Source organism: Carettochelys insculpta, chromosome 15 (assembly GCF_033958435.1).
Source record: "Carettochelys insculpta isolate YL-2023 chromosome 15, ASM3395843v1, whole genome shotgun sequence".
NCBI classification, from domain to species: Eukaryota; Metazoa; Chordata; order Testudines; family Carettochelyidae; genus Carettochelys; species Carettochelys insculpta.
Genome location: NC_134151.1, coordinates 26,190,086 through 26,208,473, shown reverse-complemented (window position 1 = coordinate 26,208,473; position 18,388 = coordinate 26,190,086). Strand labels below are relative to the sequence as shown.

Here is an 18,388-nt window from a genome sequence, read left to right as displayed (position 1 = left end):
AGCTACAAACATTCACAAATAGATGCCTAAGGAGCTTTAGAACAGAGCAGGACAAGAACCAGTTGATATCGAAGTCAACAGAAGAAAGTGGAGGTGGTTAGGCCACACACTCAGAAAACCATCATCCAACATAGTCTGTCAAGCTCTCACATGGAACCCACAAGACAAACACAAAAGAGGAAGACCTTGGACAACGTGGAGAAGGTCTACTGAGTTTGAAGGACTAAAATTGGAGTAACTCCTGGAGTCAGCTAGAAGTTTTTATCCAGAGTGAAGTGTAGGAGACTTGTAGATGACCTATGCTCCACTCAGAGTTAAGTAGTAGTAGTATGCTGTTACAGGTGTCATGCAGCAGACAGGGAGTAAAATACAGGTCTTGGCCACATCCTGGAGCACACATTTGAGTATCAGATCAACCATCTATTTAGTCCAGTATCTTCTTTCAGACAGTGAATAGTGCCACATCCTTCAAAAGGAAGATGCAGATTGTGGAACAGACTTGTCTAGATGCAACATTTCTTCCTACTCCTTTGTAATCTCCTTTCATTACTTTTAAATCTCAGAGGGTTACCTTTCATGTAGGAGGATCAGGGACCCACTTACCTTCTTTACTACCCAGAAGTTGTCTGTTCTGTTTGTGCTATTTTTTTCCTCAACAGCCTGAGCCCATTTGAATACAGCATTCCAGGCTATTTATATAATGGCTTATTTCAATGTTACCTTCTACCCTATTCTTTATACATCCTAAACTAGTGGAAACAGCTGCTCTATCCACAATGAACTGAGTTATCCACATCTCCCAACTATTTTTGACTGGTTATAAGCAATTAAAAAAACATCAGTTGCGTATGTACGAGTAGCTCAATTGATCCGTTCTTGTGTATGTTACCTTTGCATTTGTCAGTGCTGAAGTTTTTCTGCACCATATGGCACATTGGAGATGTGGCTACTCATTAGGCCCAAAAACACCTGTCACTGTAATTTTGTTTTCTTACAGTAAGGCATCATGTGTCTGGGAGCAAATGCCAGTAAACTTTATTTTCCTTGTTTAATGAAATACTGTCCAGTACCCATGCAATTTTGCCAGTGATCAGTTACACAACAGAAATGCTTCCATTTTTTTCCCCCTGAAATATGAGGTCCCTTCCCTTTGTATCATTTACAAATGCACAATTTTAGCAAGTAACTATTTTCTTCTTTAGCTAGGTAATTATTTACCTTACTAATCCAACCATTAGAAAAAATGTCACTGAGTGATTAGTCAAATATGGAAATCATCGCTTCGGTTAATTAACAGACTAATGGACTTTTGTGAGCACTTTCAATTAGTTTTATTGAGTAGCCAAATCTTTTAAATTAGCACAGATAAAATAAGCATTTGCATGTGTTACAAATGACTTTTTACAGGAATAAAACAGTGGAAATTACAAACTGTAAAAAGGAGGACAAGTAAATCTTGTCTCAGATTCAGAAGGGGGCAAGATTTATAACTTCACACTGAAGATCTGTCTGAGTTTCAGAAAACAAGGATTTAATATTACAATATTATACACTACTTTACAAAATTATAAGGATTACATCCATAATAAGTGAACAGAAGCTAAAATCACATTTGATGGTCCCTTATATAACAGCCATTCTGCATCTTTGATTATAAAGTGTTAAGAAATTAACTCTGAATAAAGAAATGTAAATCTTACTCTAGTTATTGCAAAATAGTCTATTTAGATTGAGACTCAAATATATTAAAATTATAAAGATAATGTATACAAATTAAAATGGATGGTACTTACGTTGACTGAAGTAACAAATGTGTCAGACAAATAGCTAAACCTCAAACTAGAAAAGTAGTGTACATGTACTGTGGTAAGGTTGTCACACTAAGATATAACAACCAGGGTCACCCTTGCCTGTTTAAGATCTTAAAATAAAAAAGTTATCCTTGACATGTTTAATGCAGCAAAGTGTGGCATATGCAGTTTACACACTGAGGTATTCTGCAATGGTGTAAAAGTAATACACATTGGAGCCGCATCCCTACTGCATGGAATTCCGGACACTGAGTATTTCTTTGATACAATATGGACATTCCAAAAGCAATCTACTCCAAATGGGTGTCATTTGCTCATTGTTCATAAGTTTCACAGAGAATATTATTAGGGATCATAACATGAAATGTTGTTAGTTACTGTATTGGCATGTAGACTTGACATTCATAGCTGTTATCCTGGTTTACATGAAGTTAGTGATGTTTTCTCTGAAACACACACTATATTTTTAAAAGTAAGTTTATAATACGTAAAGACAATGCATGTGGTGATCGTAAGAAAAACACAAGATTTGGTTCTATTGTGAGATACATGGATAATTTCCAGCATTCTAATGGGTACATTTTGTCATCACGTGCCTGGAGTGAGAGTTACCACTTAGTAAAATTGTGGTTGTTTGAACGACTGATTCTCATTTAAGAAAATACAAAAATTAGGATGCAAATGTGAGTGAAGCCAGAAATAACTTAGTGATTTTTAAAAAAGAATTTTCCCTACATACTTACTATATATTTTCATTTTGATGGAAGAGTATGCATAATATTTAAAAAGTTTTTGTGAAATACATTTCCACAAGCCCCATAGCAGGCAGGGCATTTAAATCGTATTTGGCAGAAGTAAATCTGTTCCAAAATGCTGTTTTGAAACCATCACAAATCAGCACAGAATGATAGTGGCTTTCTTGTGCTCAAATTGCACACTATGTTTCTACAAAGAAACAGCTGCTTCTCTCCTGCACTGAGGTAACTCCTGTCAGTTAATTACAACTGGAGCTGAAGCAGGCAATGGCTGAAGAAACTGTGAACCTACCAGGTCCTGTTAAAACCACTCTACAAAACCTTCACAAGTTTACTAGCCTAGGCACAATATCTACAAGCCTACCTTTATTATAAACATTTTACTCACCAGTGAAAAGTTACTTGCCCCCCTCCACCAGGAGAATTTTGCAAGTCTGCTGTAACTGTATGAGCCTAAATATAAAATAAAAGCAAAAGTAAAGTAGACAACGTTTTTTCCCCACACTACAGCTCTTTCATGGACCCACAAGGGGCAGCAATCAAGGAACAACACAAGAAAAAATGTCATCTACAGATTTCTCTCCAATCAATGTACTTCACTTCTCAAATAATTTACACATCTTACATTTAAGAACACCAGCTTCCTGTAAATCCAATGTCCATGTTTCATCTGTAGTACTTGCAGGCCTGTCAGTTAAATTCCAATGTATTTAGGGTGCACACAGGGCCCTGGAATTAGGCTTGTTAAACTGCTTCAATAATAAAAGATCTGGGAACTTTAAATATATTCACTGAACAAAAAATGCCTCCTACCTATGTTTTTTCATTTATTTCTAGAGCAAAATTATTACTTCTGCTTGGTTTCAGTTTTAGATGTCAAAGTATTCAGTGCTGTCTCAAAAATAAGTTGATAAATTAAAAGTTGAAATGTTACCGCACTGCCTTCTTTCATATACACACAAAAAAGGTCAACTTAAGTTTATGGGCCTAACATTTACTTAACTTATATGAGAGCAGAAATCTATGTAACGTAACAGAGAAAAAGATCAAGGTGATTTTACACTTTGCTTTCTGTTCTCCACTTGACTGCCATTTAATGAACTATTAAGACAAGACCAAACTCATCATTTTTAACTACAAAACAAGGCTCAACATCGGACTTAGCCCATTTTTGCTGCCAGACCACTTGATTATAGGTTTCAATCTACACAGTTCACTATGCCAGCTTTGCCTTTCAGGTACAAGAATACTGATGTATTCCAAAGTTTTCTAATGAATTACTTCAATGTGTTTCAATCTAGCTAGGCCAGTTCAAGCCACCTTTAGATCTATCCAACATAACCGTTTCTAGAACATTGCATTCTAATTTTTTTTTTTTCAAATATTTGTTCATTTCACAATGAATTGTTTCATTGCTACTTTAGGCGTATCAGGTAGATCTCTTTTTAAGAGAAATGTTCTTCAATCTTTCATCAGCGGATATACTGTTTCATAAAGACAATATAATTTCCCTGCAACTCAATCATATTGAGGTTTTAAATTTAGCAGCCAAAAAAAGCACAAAATGAAAAGATACAGAAATATACATTTTGCATAAGAACTCCATTTTACAAAATGTATTTCACTTCTTCAATATTGCCTTTGCAAATGCACTTCATGTTGCAACTGCTCACAATAAAAACATAATTTGCAACAAATTAAATACCCCCAAACTCTCTGAATATATTTTGATTTTTAAAAGTACAATATTATGTAGTTGCACATATGATTCTCAGTTGTGGTCCTTTATTTGCTTTACTTTGTTGAAATCACAGTGAGATTTTCTCATCAACTGCACCAGGCCACAAATTTAAAAGATATTACAAGTACAAGTGTTCTTTACTACAGAAATCTTTGCTAAGCAAGCGAGCCACACAACCCAGTGGTTCATTTATTCACTTGCTGCTGTATGTGCAGGAGGAACTCATAGTACGATAAGGCAGATTCTGTTCTGTCTTCTATCATGTTCTGCAGGAAACTTGATTTCAGTGGACCTTCATCCCTTAAAAAGAGAAATAAAACGAATGCAATGAAACATTCATTAACCTCTACGGCAGTGTATATTTAAAGTTACAGGATGAACTAGCATTTTGAAATTTATTTAAAAATAAATTTATCAACTAGTGAAGGGTAAATGAAAAGCCAATACTGTAGAACTCTTAGCTATTCATACCACAATACTGCTGTAGAAAGTTTGCATTTAATTCACTAAATGTCTGATCTAAAGCATGGGAAATCTGGTCACATTTACAGCATAAGAGCCTCTCAGTGCGCCTACTCTTGTGTCAATTCCCATCAGGTCTGACACCTGTAAAGTGTTGTGTGCAGTATGTCAGATGAGAGCTGGCGACAAGCTGGTCAATAATGTCATTGTGATATTTGTACAGATGGTTTGCAAAGAGACACGTGCTGGAAATGTGATGCTACAAAGTTTTGGGACAGACTCTGTCCTAGACAAAGAAAGAGGAAGTTACTTGCTTGTAGTGGGAGGTTCTTCGAGGCATATGATCCATATCCGTATTGAACATATGGGCCGATAAGTGTGATTAAGTGTTTCTTAGCAATGTCCACTGACCTGCATGTGTATGGTGCATCCCCCACATACTCACAGACAAAAGTATAGTAAATAATGCTTCTCCAATCTCCCTCTTCCCTGTTGGAGCATAGTCCAAAGCAGAGGTGATGGCCAGTGGGTAGTGGAATACAGAAAAAGACCACATTTCTTGAAGAATCTCTAGTTACAGACAAGTACCTTATCCTTGAAACGATGCTCCCTTATGTGTATTCCAAAACACAGGTAACTGGTGAGCAACAATCCACACAAAGAGGGACTTACAAGCCGCCATGAACTATATCCCTGATGTCATGGTGCAGCTTGTGGCTGAGCTTTGTGACTTTGTTCTCACCCACAACCATTTCAGATGTGGGGATGATTTATACCTTCCAGTCAGCAGCACTGCTATGGGTATCCGCAGGGCCCCACAATACACCAACATTTTATAGCTGACTTAGAACAATGCTTCCTCAGCTCTTGTCTCCAAATGCTCTTCCTCTACTTGCACTACACTAATGTCATCTTCATCCTCTGAACCCAGAGGAAGGAGGCCCTCGCAAAATTCCACTGAGATTTCCACAATTTCTGCCTCCATCAAAAAGAAAGGCTCAGATGTTCAGAAGTCTGTGATGTACCTCTGGAAATGGCAGAGATCCCAGCCAGCACCTGTGGTGCTGCCCCATCTGGAAAGCACAGAGGCTCTGGCAGAATGAGTGGCATATGCACCTGTGTGCATCCTGGCTATGTGGGTACAAGTGCAGTCATAAATACTGTTGGATCCCATTTGCACCTGTGCTCACTCTCCACACAGGGAAGCTTGGGCACTAGTTTGGTCAGATCCACTCCAACATCTCAGCCAACCTGTCCCAACTCACGGACAAAATACTACATTTCAGCACAGTCCATGACAGGGATCTGCTCTTACACCTGTGATAGTGATTTTTTTTAAACTTCTGTTGGGACTTAATCCTTTGTCTTCTGCACTGATGGATTCATGGTATGCAAGCTGCTAAGAGGGGCACTCCCCAGTAGTGAAGGTTACAGCATTCTGGGTTCCATTGGTCCCAGACACAAGGGTGCCCCTGGTCCCATGGCATTGAGCTTCCTGGGTTCAGGGATGGAAGGATTTGCAGGACTTTACTTGCTGAGATAGTAAAAGTACCTTTGGTGCTTGTAGCTTATAGAGAATGAATGTGAGTAGAAGACAATTTTTAAATCCCAGAATCCGGGCTATAGTCCCAGGGAGAGAGGGGAAGGAGGAGGATGGGACAAGTTGCCCAAAACTAGGGAAAAACTACACTAATTTATATATCATTAAAATATCAATATACAGCTATTTACAACTATATACATTGAACGAGGAGTGCTCACTCCCTTAACAAAACTAAGGGCACAAAGGAACAGTGATTCTGACTAACGCTATGTGGCCACAAAAGGGGACTCGACAGCCCTTGACCTGTACTGTTGTATTCTGACAGAGCACAAGTGGATACACCATGCATATGCAGGTCAATAGTCGCTGCTAAGAAATCTGCAGGACTCAGGTGCACATGCACTCAACATGTGGAATACAGATAAGGACCATGGCTCAAAGAAGGTTGATTTGCCTGTCTATACTGTAAACTGAGAATGGAAATGCCACAGACCATGGGCAATTTATTTGTATTTGCAGTAAATACCAGTTATTAGGAGGCTGAGGAAAAGCCTGGTGTCAGCTCACATGAAAGGGCAGTGCAAACTCCAGGCAGTCATCCTGACTTTTGAGACAAAGACAATTAACATTGGGGAGCATAAGGAAAAGCAAAAGAGCTTGTTATCCATCACTTAGGAAACAGTGAGGTTTGTGATCTTTGCAACTGTGAATGGTAAATCCCCAACAACATGGGCTGTAGGAGACGACAAAGCCTGTAGTCTGCTATGGTTACATGTAGACTCTAAGAACCATATTACTCTTTTGTTTATTTGTAGCCATTTTCTGTTTGTTAGGTTTGCTTAGTAGCACTTAACACTTGTTTTATTATAAATTCATCTCAGCACTGTTATACTAAAATACAATGTGCACCCTCAGCTGAGCTAATAGCCTGTTGTGTATTCTGTCTCTTTTGAAAGAGAAGGCTTGGTCTTTCTGCGGGCATGCAGTGACAGTGCCTGGATACTACAGAGGAACACTTTTCCAGGCAATTCAGTAACTGAAGTACACCAAGAATTAAACTGCAAGTCAAAGTTTGGAGCGGCAAAGTCCTGAGGAAATTTTTTGGCTAGCTAACAGACTGGGGTGACAGGAAGCTGTCACACAGTATAGCATTAATAAATCTCTTACTGAGGCAGAAGGGTAACAAGGTGACTTACAGTTCTGGATGCCCTGAGAAAGCAACAAACCTCCACAAATTCAATATGACAAAACGAGGACAGTTAAAAATCGCACCAGGTTTTCAAACATTTGCAACTCACAACATGCACAACTATTATAAGCCTTGTGGGAGGACAATGCAGTATAAAACATGCCACTACAGCGGATGACACGTGACTATGCATTCGAACATATTAGAGTTCTTAAAAATAACTTACCTTATTATATACAGTATAGGGAAGAAAGGCCTTTGCTCTCTCAGCCAAGAGATAAAAGCTATTGTTCTGATAGATTCAGCTGTTTCAAGTTCTGGAAGATGCGTCTATTAGACAAAGGTTATCATTAATTCATAAAACAACATATTCTGTCCTTAGAAGACAGAGTTAATTTAGCATTAATGAAAAGCGCCAAGCACCATAATCAGGCATAAAGCAGGCACAGTTAGTATGAAGCAGTTCTACATACCAATACAATTTCAGTCTCAGACTATCCTTGAACAAACTGTCAATTGTGCAAAACTGAATAGTGGCTTTTGGCTGTCACAACTGGCATTAAATTAAGAGATTCATCTTCACTTGGCCTAAACAAGGTTGGAATATTCTTGTAACTCAGTACCAACGACCGCTAACTCGCTCTCCTTTCTGGTCCCAGCATGTTCAGTTTGCTCAGATTTTTACAGGATTTAACTGGTGATTACTAGCTTCTACATACTGTGGTTTCATGGTGAGAGCTGAATTAAGAATATTTAAAAGAGGAACCTAATGAAGTGCATCATACGATGGGGGAAGCGTGCTTTTCCTGAAACTGTAATTAACTAACATCAGCTACAATTCTGAAGAGCTCCTTAGCTTACAGCATAATACTTTAATTATATTTTAAGAAGTTATTTATCCTATTTATGACACTCTGTTACCAAAGTACTTACCATATTCTGTGGTATTGATGCATAACTTGGAACTCCAAGGACTTGGCTGATAAAATTCTGCCCACAATTCTTTCCAACCCACATAAACATTACCTAAAAGATAATCCAATAATGACAGTGTTAATCTAGGCAAAACAGAAACTTTTTTGCTCTAGAGTGTGTTCAAGTGCACAGTAGTCTTCAGCAAAACCCACAAATTAATAGAATTTTTTTTAAACACTTACAGAGCCAGCATCCATAAGATAGGCACCATCTCTACTCAGCTTCTCCACAGACAGCTGGAGAATGGGTGGCTGAGGTATTGTTCTATCATTGATGTTGAGGGCTCCCTGTAGAAAAAATTTGCTACCATGTTAGCATGCTTCTACACATACAGAGAAAGGGAAATATACACATGCAATATATTTTTATTACAAAACAAACAAAGAAAGGATAGATTACACCTTGTTGCCAAGTGCACTATTTGTTGCTGGCTTTTATGTTCTTCAAATTCACATATAAAAATATTTTATTATAAAAAACTTAACATTTTGTTTTAATGAAAATTGTTTCCCTTCTGAAAACTTCATACAATTATGTTAGCTTCAAAAATCTACAGGCTTCAAGGCCTGGATTTACAGAATTAGTCTGACTGCATTATGTAACTTAGACACATACACAGTCATGGAACTAACGACAGGACTTATTCTAAAAGGACGCTGTATAACTGTGTGCAAAACATCACCGCTGCAACATATCTCCTTAGAGGGGGATATGTTCTGTCATGTAATAGATTATTTTCAAATCAGAATGCCAGCTGTTACATTTTACAAGGGAATCCAATCCACATTGTGGTTAACACCCCAGACTAAACACGTGCTCTCTCCAGAGCTCATGTATACCACCAGGTGAGGAAGTCAATGAAAGGAAGGATTGCTCATAAGCATCATGTAACCTTTCCTCCATCCCAGCCATCTTGCCAAATAAGGAAGCTACATCTTATATGTTCGTATGGTTTACAATATTCGTAAACTTCTATAGGCTTTATTGTACTCTGAAATGCAATCCAACACAGGAACCTCCTCTCTCAAACTATAATTCATAGATGTGCTACTTCCTAGTTATTGCCACAAAAGTTGATTTAGAATAAGTCTCAGTAACATGGAATGGCAATTTAGTGTGGCAGATTTTATAATAATTTCCTAATGGACACACTTAAGCATGATACATATCATGTGACTTAATGCAAGTGTAAGTAATTATCCCATCAATTGACCTTGAAAGAATATGTGTTTGTTTGTTTTTTTTTAAAGTATCTTTAAAACTTTCACAGCCAGTCACAAGACTTAAAACCGCAGACTACATACCTTGAGGAATACAGTTCTTAAAGAGTCTTCTATGTAATGCATATTCTTCACTACAAACAAAGGTTTTTGGAACCAAACAACCACAGAACAAGTGTAATAAGTAAAAAAAAAAAAAAGAAAAAAAAAGAAAAAAAGAAAAAGAAAAAGTTATACCTCATCTGTGAGATTGTCAACTCTGTACAGATTGGGATGGGTCATAAGCATGAGGTAAATTAGGGGCTGGTTCTTCACTTGACACATGGTAAAAATACGCTCATCTAAACGAATATTTGTCCCAGTCTGGAATGCTTTCTGTGAATAAAACAAGTATTTGAAATCCTTTAATTTGTTATTAATTCAAAGTCAACACATGAAAAGTACTAGACAGAGTATCACACACTGAAGATGTCTATACAACAAGGACATGTCTACATGGGCAACAAATCTTTGAAACGGCCATGCTAATGGCCATTTCAAAGATTACTAATAAGGCGCTGAACTGAATATTCAGCGCCTCATTAGCATTAGGACGCTTCTGTCCATGGTGCTTTGAAAGCACTGCTTTCAAAGGCGTGCGGCTCGGCGCGGCTACACAGGAGTCCTTTTTGAAAAGGGGATTTCGAAAGGTGTGGGGGTCTTTCGAAAAGAACCCCCGTGTAGCCACGCCGAGCAGTGTGCTTTCGAAGCGCCATGGACGGAAGCATCCTAATGCTAATGAGGCGCTGAATATTCAATTCAGCGCCTCATTAGTAATCTTTGAAATATGGCTATTTCGAAGATTTGTGCCCATGTAGACACAGCCCGAGAGTGTCCTTCCTAGATCTGCTTTTATGTAAATTAATATTTTGAGTCCTACCTAAAATTTAGATTGAATTATTTGAACTGAAAATACAGTAATATAAGTCTTCATTACTACGGTAACCTCCTCTATTTATCTGAATTTCTTAACTGCTTATCTGTCCTCAAAGCAAGTTTCTCATATTATTTACATGCAACAATGTTGTGACTAATCACTCAAGCAGTATCTCTCTGGATTCTGGAACCACTGATGCAACGTACTGTAATATATGTTGGTCCTATGCCCGTAGAACGCTTGCTGAAGAGTGGAGTTGGAATGATGGCATATTTAGATGGATTTACTATTTGGTCTCAACCTACATAATGATACTTTAAAATAGCAATCCCAAGACTTGTTACGCTTAGTCCTTTGGCTCTTATGCACATCTCTGTCAAAGGCATTCTGATCCGATGATAAATGATGCATTGGCTTACAGACAACATATAACTGTTGCTAAAGCAGGACTTCAGGGAGCTGGCAAGGTGCGGAGAGAGGGTGCTGCTCTGCACACCCGGGGGGGGGGCCCTCAGGCAGAAGTGAAGAGGCCAGGACAGCCAGCCCTCAGCACCACCTGGATTCATTAACCACCCCGCCTCCTCCCCCCGCCCCCCCCCGACATTCTGGCAGCGACTTCAAGAGCCAGGGGCTTCGGGAATCACCACTACCACAGCAGCAGCTTCTGGGAGTCCCAAGCCTTTTTGAATCATTAGGCCCCAGTGTATTGCCCCTTTTGCCCTCCACATGCAATTGGTGGGCCTGGCAGGACACCATCCCAAACAGGTATCAAACACCACTGAAGTGTTTGACCTTGTCCCTATTAACGAAATTAAATCTTCCCAATATATGTACAGCCAGAGCAGAGAGACTTGACAGGGTTTTTAGTGTCATTTGAGAAAATGTGAGTGAGACATGAGTCCACCAGATCTGGATTCAGCTGTTTTTTGAAAGAGTAAATCATCTACTCTAACACGAGCTAATCTCTATATTAATTCAGGGACACCCTCTTCTGAAAGCCATTTTTAGAAACTGTTCAGTTTTCTAAAGTAGAAAAAATGCTATACATTGTCCACCAAAATTCAAGCTTTACAATAAATCTGATTAAGCGCTGTATCAGTGGTTCCCAACCTTTTCAGTAACACAGCACACTGCACTGAAACAATTCCACAGCACACCCACTTCCTTCAGCGGAATCAACTGCTCATAAATGTCACATTTACTATGGTTACAGCTAAACAAGTATCAAATGCATTGATGTTTCAAATCCACCACAGAATACACCTTCTTAGACAGCAAGTACAGATGCATTTTCAAAATCAGCACCATGCTCAGATTGTTGAGCAAACGAGCAACCACTGAAAGCAGACTCCTCTCCCTGCCAGCCCATCCCAGGACGCAGCATTTAAACTGTGTCCCAGCTCCAACAGGCTCCTACCCTCCATCCCTCCCCTTTGTCACAGCAGGGAGTGGGGGCAGCTCCCTACCATTTTGTTCGGTTTGGGAAACAGCATTTCAACTGCCTTCCACTGCAAATGGGGTCCTGCAAGGTCGTCAATCATCTCTCCCCCGCGCCCCCCCAGTGCAAAGGGCCACAGTGAGGGGAAACTAACATTTCACTGCACATTTGGACAGTTCTCATGGCACACTGGTTGAAACCCACTGCTCCAGATGCAATACATTAACTCAGTAACTTCAGAGATGTTATTTGAAAAAAAAAAAATCATAGGTGGGTGAGATGGACACTCAAGCCATCTTCTGCTACAGCTGGCTACAAGGAAAGTCTAGGCAAACAAGCAACAGTGGTACTGAAAAATATCACCAAATCCAGGGTCTGGAGAAGTGAGGCAAGAAGGTGGTTCCAGACCTGTCCCATTTACACCAGAAGAGATCATCATCTTACACGTCAAACAACCTCAAGTACCGCAATACCATATGGCAAGAAGGCTGGTTTTAATTTAACTGGATATAAACCAAAGAAGAAACACCCCATTCAAATGCTGCCAAAACTCTACATATACACAATTTCATCTTACAGAAATCTTTACTTGTACATCTTTCAGACTAATATACTGAATATAAAAATAACATCCTTTGTAAAGTTCAATTTTCATTCTTACTTGTTTTAAGAGAGCCAGGACATGAAGTGGAAAGAGTCGTAGGGAATAGGGAGCCATCAGACCAGGCTGCTGAATGCTTAGGACCAAAGAGCGGTAAGCAGATAGGGAATCAATTACAGCATTCACTAAGGCATCCCGAGCATCACTCAAACTAGCAGAAACTGATCGATCCACAGCTAAAAAGGAAGAAAGTATTTATGTAAGTTTAACAGCAAATTATACCTTACCTCTTTTCTAGGAATTATTGGCAAATATTTCGTATGTCTATAGCTCCTCATTTCAGGATTTTAAACCACTTACAAATACACATTAATGCATCTTCACTCTGCCAACAGGTATGGGAACATTAATATTACAGTCCTAATCGTTGCTCAAACTCTATGCGCCAAATTAAGCCACATCATACCAGGTGACAATCTACAGTTGCACTGATATCTGTACACATCAGAAGAGCTTTAAAGCACATGACCAAGTGCCTTTAACCATTCAGAAGGAAAGATATTTCCTTTGTAATCTTGCTTCCTGATGAGTTATTCCTCAACATTTTTAGAGATTTTACACATGTACATCAAAGAGTATTATGCTTACCCATATTAGCTAATAACCCTGTAATAGCTTGTACATCAGCCCCCAGATAGACATCACTCAGTGTTGTAACAACAGGTAAACACATAGTGTGGACTCGAATCCTCCTTTCACCTACAGGAAGAAAACAAATCTGTGTAGTCTCCTTATGACATTTTGCACACTATTACATAAGCTATGTTTTAGGGTGGGGTAGATGGAGCAGAAGGGAATCAATAATATAGCAAGAAGAGTCTGTACACTAAAATTTGCAGTAAATGTAATTTTTACATTAGTTTACCTACGAGTACCTTTTTTGTTCAACATACCTAAAGCATGTATATTAGAAAGCGTGTCCATCCGTAAGCCTGGTTTTTCAAGAACTCCTCCTAAATGGTAAGAGCTAGAACCACCAAATTTGGTGCATGGTTTCCTCTTATCGCCCCTTAAAGCAAGGTTAGGGTTTGGCTGTGCCAAGATAATGGGTCATGCATGGAATTCAACTGTTTTGTATCAAATGGAAAGGAGAGGATGACAGCAGAGACAGCTGTACCCACCCATGACCACTGGGGGGCAGTATCATGGGGGGCAGTTATATTCACAAGTGCCCACAGAGGGACACACAGCACCCCAGTGATTACTCACCAGCCCACAGCCTGGCCTCTCCACCCCAGCAGCCTGCCCTGGAGAGCAGCTGCTGGCCCCAGGAAGCCCTAGCAGGTGGCCTGCACAGACCAGGCCAGCCCTGGGAGAAGCTAACAGCTGTGGTACGTGAGCCCCCAGTCCCTCCAGCCCCGGGCAATGCCAGTCTAATAATTGGTCTATATTTCAGATAAATAATTTATAAGACTGATTTATTACAACATTAACTTGTCACACAGGTATTTTAAACTTATACCTGTTAAGCAGTCAATTTATTTCTCAGCTAAGATTACATTAGAGCATGTTCTTCAGCAAATCTGTAAGCCCCTGAAATGCAGCTGCTGAATAATGAATAATCACCAACAGCAGCTAAGAAATAACAGCGCCAATTTACTACAGGTTGAACCTCTCTAATCCAGAATGCTCTTGTAGGGCAAACTCCACAACCCGGCGTGATTTTATTTAGCCGGATAACTACTTGTCATGGGTATGGCCAAAGTTTCCCATGGTCCCATAAAGTTTGTTTACAGCCACTAATCCTGGCTCTCAATACCCTGTGCTGTTATTAGCTACAATTTATCCCTAAATGTCTTCTAAGAGCCCAGTAAGCAGTGGAAGTGTTGGCAATGTGCTAGAAAACACTAACCTCCCATCGTCCAGCAAATCCTCTCATCTAGCACCAGTCAGGTTCCCAGGGTGCCAGGCGAGAGAGATTCAACCTGCAGTACTTTAAACTTCTCTTATTGGAGCTATGAAGATGCAACTGAAGTTTACTTACTTACTACAAACAAACTAGAGTACAACTAAAGAATTTGCACATAATGGCAGCTAACATATTACATCACTGTGCGAGCCAATGCTGTTTACATTTTTTTACCTTTGCTGGATGTGTACAGTAGTGCTGACTGAAAAGAAACAACTGGCATGTCAGTAAGACTTTCCTCTACTGACATTTGTACAGCATATCCTGCATCCGGGTTTACATTAGGTAAAGACAACAAGTCTGTTGATCGCACAAAGAAGTTCCCATGGAAGGTATGAATGGAGAGACCTATGAAAGGAAGAGTCATATAGTCTATTTTATGAATGCTACTCTTACAATCCAATGTAAACTATGAACTGATTACACACTTGCCCTGATTTTTGGGTTGTTTTACTCTAAATTGTGACAAATCCTTTTCAAAATACAGTTTATTTAGTAAATGTAAATACTTGTAAATAATGTATATAAGCTGTATACTTATTTGTAGCATACACAAAAAACAATGTTTACCAAGAACTTGAATGCAAGTTAGCTTGAAGATTAGTAATGTTACTAATTTCTTTGACACAGTGATGCTGAGTCCTAATTTGTTGACGTTTCTAGTATAGAATATGTAAGCTCAATCATTTAAGGGAAAATGCCATATGTAGCACAGTGTAACATTCCCTGGGTATCAGTTAGCCTAAAGAACCAGTGGTTCAGTTCTAAAAAAGGTTACTAAAGTTGTTTAATGTTTAAAAAAACTTATCATGATTAATCAAGCTGAGAAAAAAATTACAAAATACCATTTATTTAAATATTCTGGGTGTGTTCTACAGTTCTAAACTGAGGTTTCAAATACAACACAGAATATAAAGCATACAGTGCTCACTTTATTTGCACCGTAAGAAACAAAAATTCACTTCCCCAATACAAGAACTGTAGTCCAATCTCTTTATTGTGAAAGTGCAACTTACAAATGTAGAATTAAGTACAAAAAATTGTATTTAAAAAAACTAAAATTTTAGAGCCTACAAGTCCACTCAGTCCTACTTCTTGTTCAGCCAATTACTCAGATACATGTTTGTTTACCTTTGCAAAAGATAATATTGCCCATTTGTTGTCCACGTCACCTGAAATGGAGAACAGGCGTTCACATGGTACTGTTGTAACTGGCTTTGCAAGATTCATTTGTCCCTTCATGCTTCAACCACCGTGAGTCCATGCTCATTCTGCTTGATAACAATCCAAGGCAGTCCAGACTGGGCCATGTTCATTTTCAACGTCTGAGTCAGCTGACACCACCAGAAGGTGGATTTTCTTTCTGGTGGTTCAGATTCCATACTTTCTGCTTTGGAATGCTGCTGTTTTAAGACTTCACAAAGCATGCTCCATACCTCTTCCCTCTCAGATTTTGGAAGGCACTTCAGATTCTTAAACCTTGACATGAGTACTATAGCTATCTTTAGAAATCTCTCATTGGTACTTTCATTGTGTTTTATCAAAGCTGCAGTGAAAGCGTTCTTAAAACAAACATGGTAGGTCATCATCCCAGACTGCGGTAACATGAAATAAATGGCAGAGTGCAGCTAAAAAGAAGTAGGAGACATGCAGGTCTCTTCCAAAGAGTTCAGTCTCAAACTTAATTTATGTATTTTTAAATCAGCATCATCAGCATAATCCTCTGGAATGCTGGCCAAAGGATGAAGAGGTATATGAATGGTTAGCATATCTGGCATGTGCAATGCCAGCTCCGGAAGTGCCATGCAAATACTAGTTCTCACTTGCTAATGACACTGTAATAGGAAGTTGGCAGAATTATCTCCCATAAACACACGTTTGTTTCAGAGACTGGCTGAACAAGTAGTAAGGACTGAGTGGACTTTCAGGTTGTCAAGTTTCACATTGTTTTATCTGAAGTTACTTAAGAAAAAAATTACACATGTAAGTTTCACTTTTACAACAAAGAGATTGTTCTATAGTACTTCGATGAGGTGAAGTGAAAAATGCTATTTCTTTTATCATATATCACCGCAAAAATTTGTAATAAAAATCATATGAAGCGAGCAGGCACACTTTTATTCTGCTGTAATTCAAACCAATACATTTGAAAACATAGAAAACACCTCCTCCCCCTGCATTAAACTTCAATTGGTAGTCTACTGTTTAACAGTGCAATTAAAACCATGACTTATTATTTTAAGTTGATCGCATAAGGTCCAACATGTACATGGTAATGAAGCACCTATTTCTAGCCCTGGCAAGCTACAGATACTGATCCAAACACCACTGCACCTTGATTGATAAGCTCTTTTGTGCAGTGCTACCAATTCAGCTCTCTTTTGTACAACCCGATTCTTGATGCTTGATTTTTACATGTCCAAATTTGCCAAGTATTCATTCAGGCTTACACATAAACAAAATACCAATACATTTTTAAATAATAAATTATGCAAAAAAGATTGCATTCAGACCTTTGGTGCATCTTATCCTCATGACAGCCTCAAAGCCAATTTTTCTAGTTACGTATCGTTTCAGCTCTTTCTGCAATTTCTCCACCTGGACTGGGTTGTGCTGATGATGGTAAGATTGATAGTAATACACACTCCCTGCTGAATACCTCGATATACATCCTAGAATAGAAAATATGCATTGGTGTAGTTCAAGCTAACAGTTGTCGTCCGAGTCTTTAAATAGTTCAGATTAACCTAATTCTTCCTGTAATTTTATTTACGAGCATGAACATCTTAACATTAATTACCTTGCTCTACACATGCACAGGCCTAGATATAATGCATAGCTGTGACGTAACTTGCACATTCACTTAATTTATGAAGGTTATGAAGTATGAAATAGATTTAAAATTGGTCTAGAGGAAGAATAGTGCCATGTCACTCAAGAATAGAAGTAAGAGGATACTAAAGGAGGTAAGAAAAATTAAAATGCTAATAAAGCGTGCTCCTGTATAGGTGTTTACTGCATCACACACCGAGAGGTAAGAACAAAAATAAATTCCTTCAAATGCCTCGCGCCTTGTTACAGAATCAAAATACTCCTTTAAGATGAGGTGAAATAAATAGCATCTTGGAAACACCTGTGCTAACCAGAAGGATGTTGTAATATTGTGTCTCATTAACAATGTCATTTTCCATTAAGACAAAACAGCAGAAATGTAGCACTTTAAAGACTAACAAAATGATTTATTCAGTGATGAGCTTTCGTGGGACACACCCACTTCATCAGATCAATCTCGAAGTGGGTCTGTCCCACGAAAGCTCATAATCAAATAATTTTGATAGTCTTTAAAGTGCTACATTTCTGCTGTTTTGTTGGAGTACAGACTAACACAGCTATCTCTCTGTTACTATTTTCCATTAAGGGTGAAGTGTCGCCACATGAAATTTCACCCTGAACAGGATGAATAAAATATCTGCACTTGTCACCATGGTATCTGACTTAGATTTATGTCCAGAACAAAGGAAAATCCCCTTTGCATAAATTTAAGACATGATCTAGGGGGCAAATGGTCACTGTTTAAATACTCAACAGATAATCAGATATGGCTTTGACATCTAAGTATATAGCTACCAATTTTTTTTTAAAAGTAGCAATAGTCTCAAGCCCATACTACTGAGACTTTTCAACAAACTGGAAATGAAGAGATTATACCCACATAGTTGAAGCATACATCCATTAAGCAAGATTTTGCTTACATGTTTCTAGAACTCA

General features: G+C 38.7%; 1 protein-coding gene across 3 annotated transcripts in view; it reads right to left on the bottom strand.

Moving 5' to 3' along the window:
• Nucleotides 1–1,026: 1,026 nt before the first annotated feature.
• SEC24A (SEC24 homolog A, COPII coat complex component) overlaps nt 1,027–18,388 on the bottom strand; it is a 50,520-nt gene continuing 33,158 nt past the window's right edge. For all 3 annotated transcript variants that reach the window (XM_075009436.1, XM_075009437.1, XM_075009438.1), the window contains 9 exons: nt 17,134–17,292; nt 14,795–14,968; nt 13,300–13,410; nt 12,712–12,887; nt 9,934–10,071; nt 8,659–8,763; nt 8,435–8,527; nt 7,728–7,831; nt 1,027–4,607 (listed from right to left, as the gene is read on the bottom strand). In XM_075009436.1, the coding sequence (XP_074865537.1) occupies nt 4,493–4,607; nt 7,728–7,831; nt 8,435–8,527; nt 8,659–8,763; nt 9,934–10,071; nt 12,712–12,887; nt 13,300–13,410; nt 14,795–14,968; nt 17,134–17,292 (1,175 nt within the window). In that variant the 3' untranslated portion in view covers nt 1,027–4,492. The remainder of the gene's footprint in view (nt 4,608–7,727; nt 7,832–8,434; nt 8,528–8,658; nt 8,764–9,933; nt 10,072–12,711; nt 12,888–13,299; nt 13,411–14,794; nt 14,969–17,133; nt 17,293–18,388) is intronic.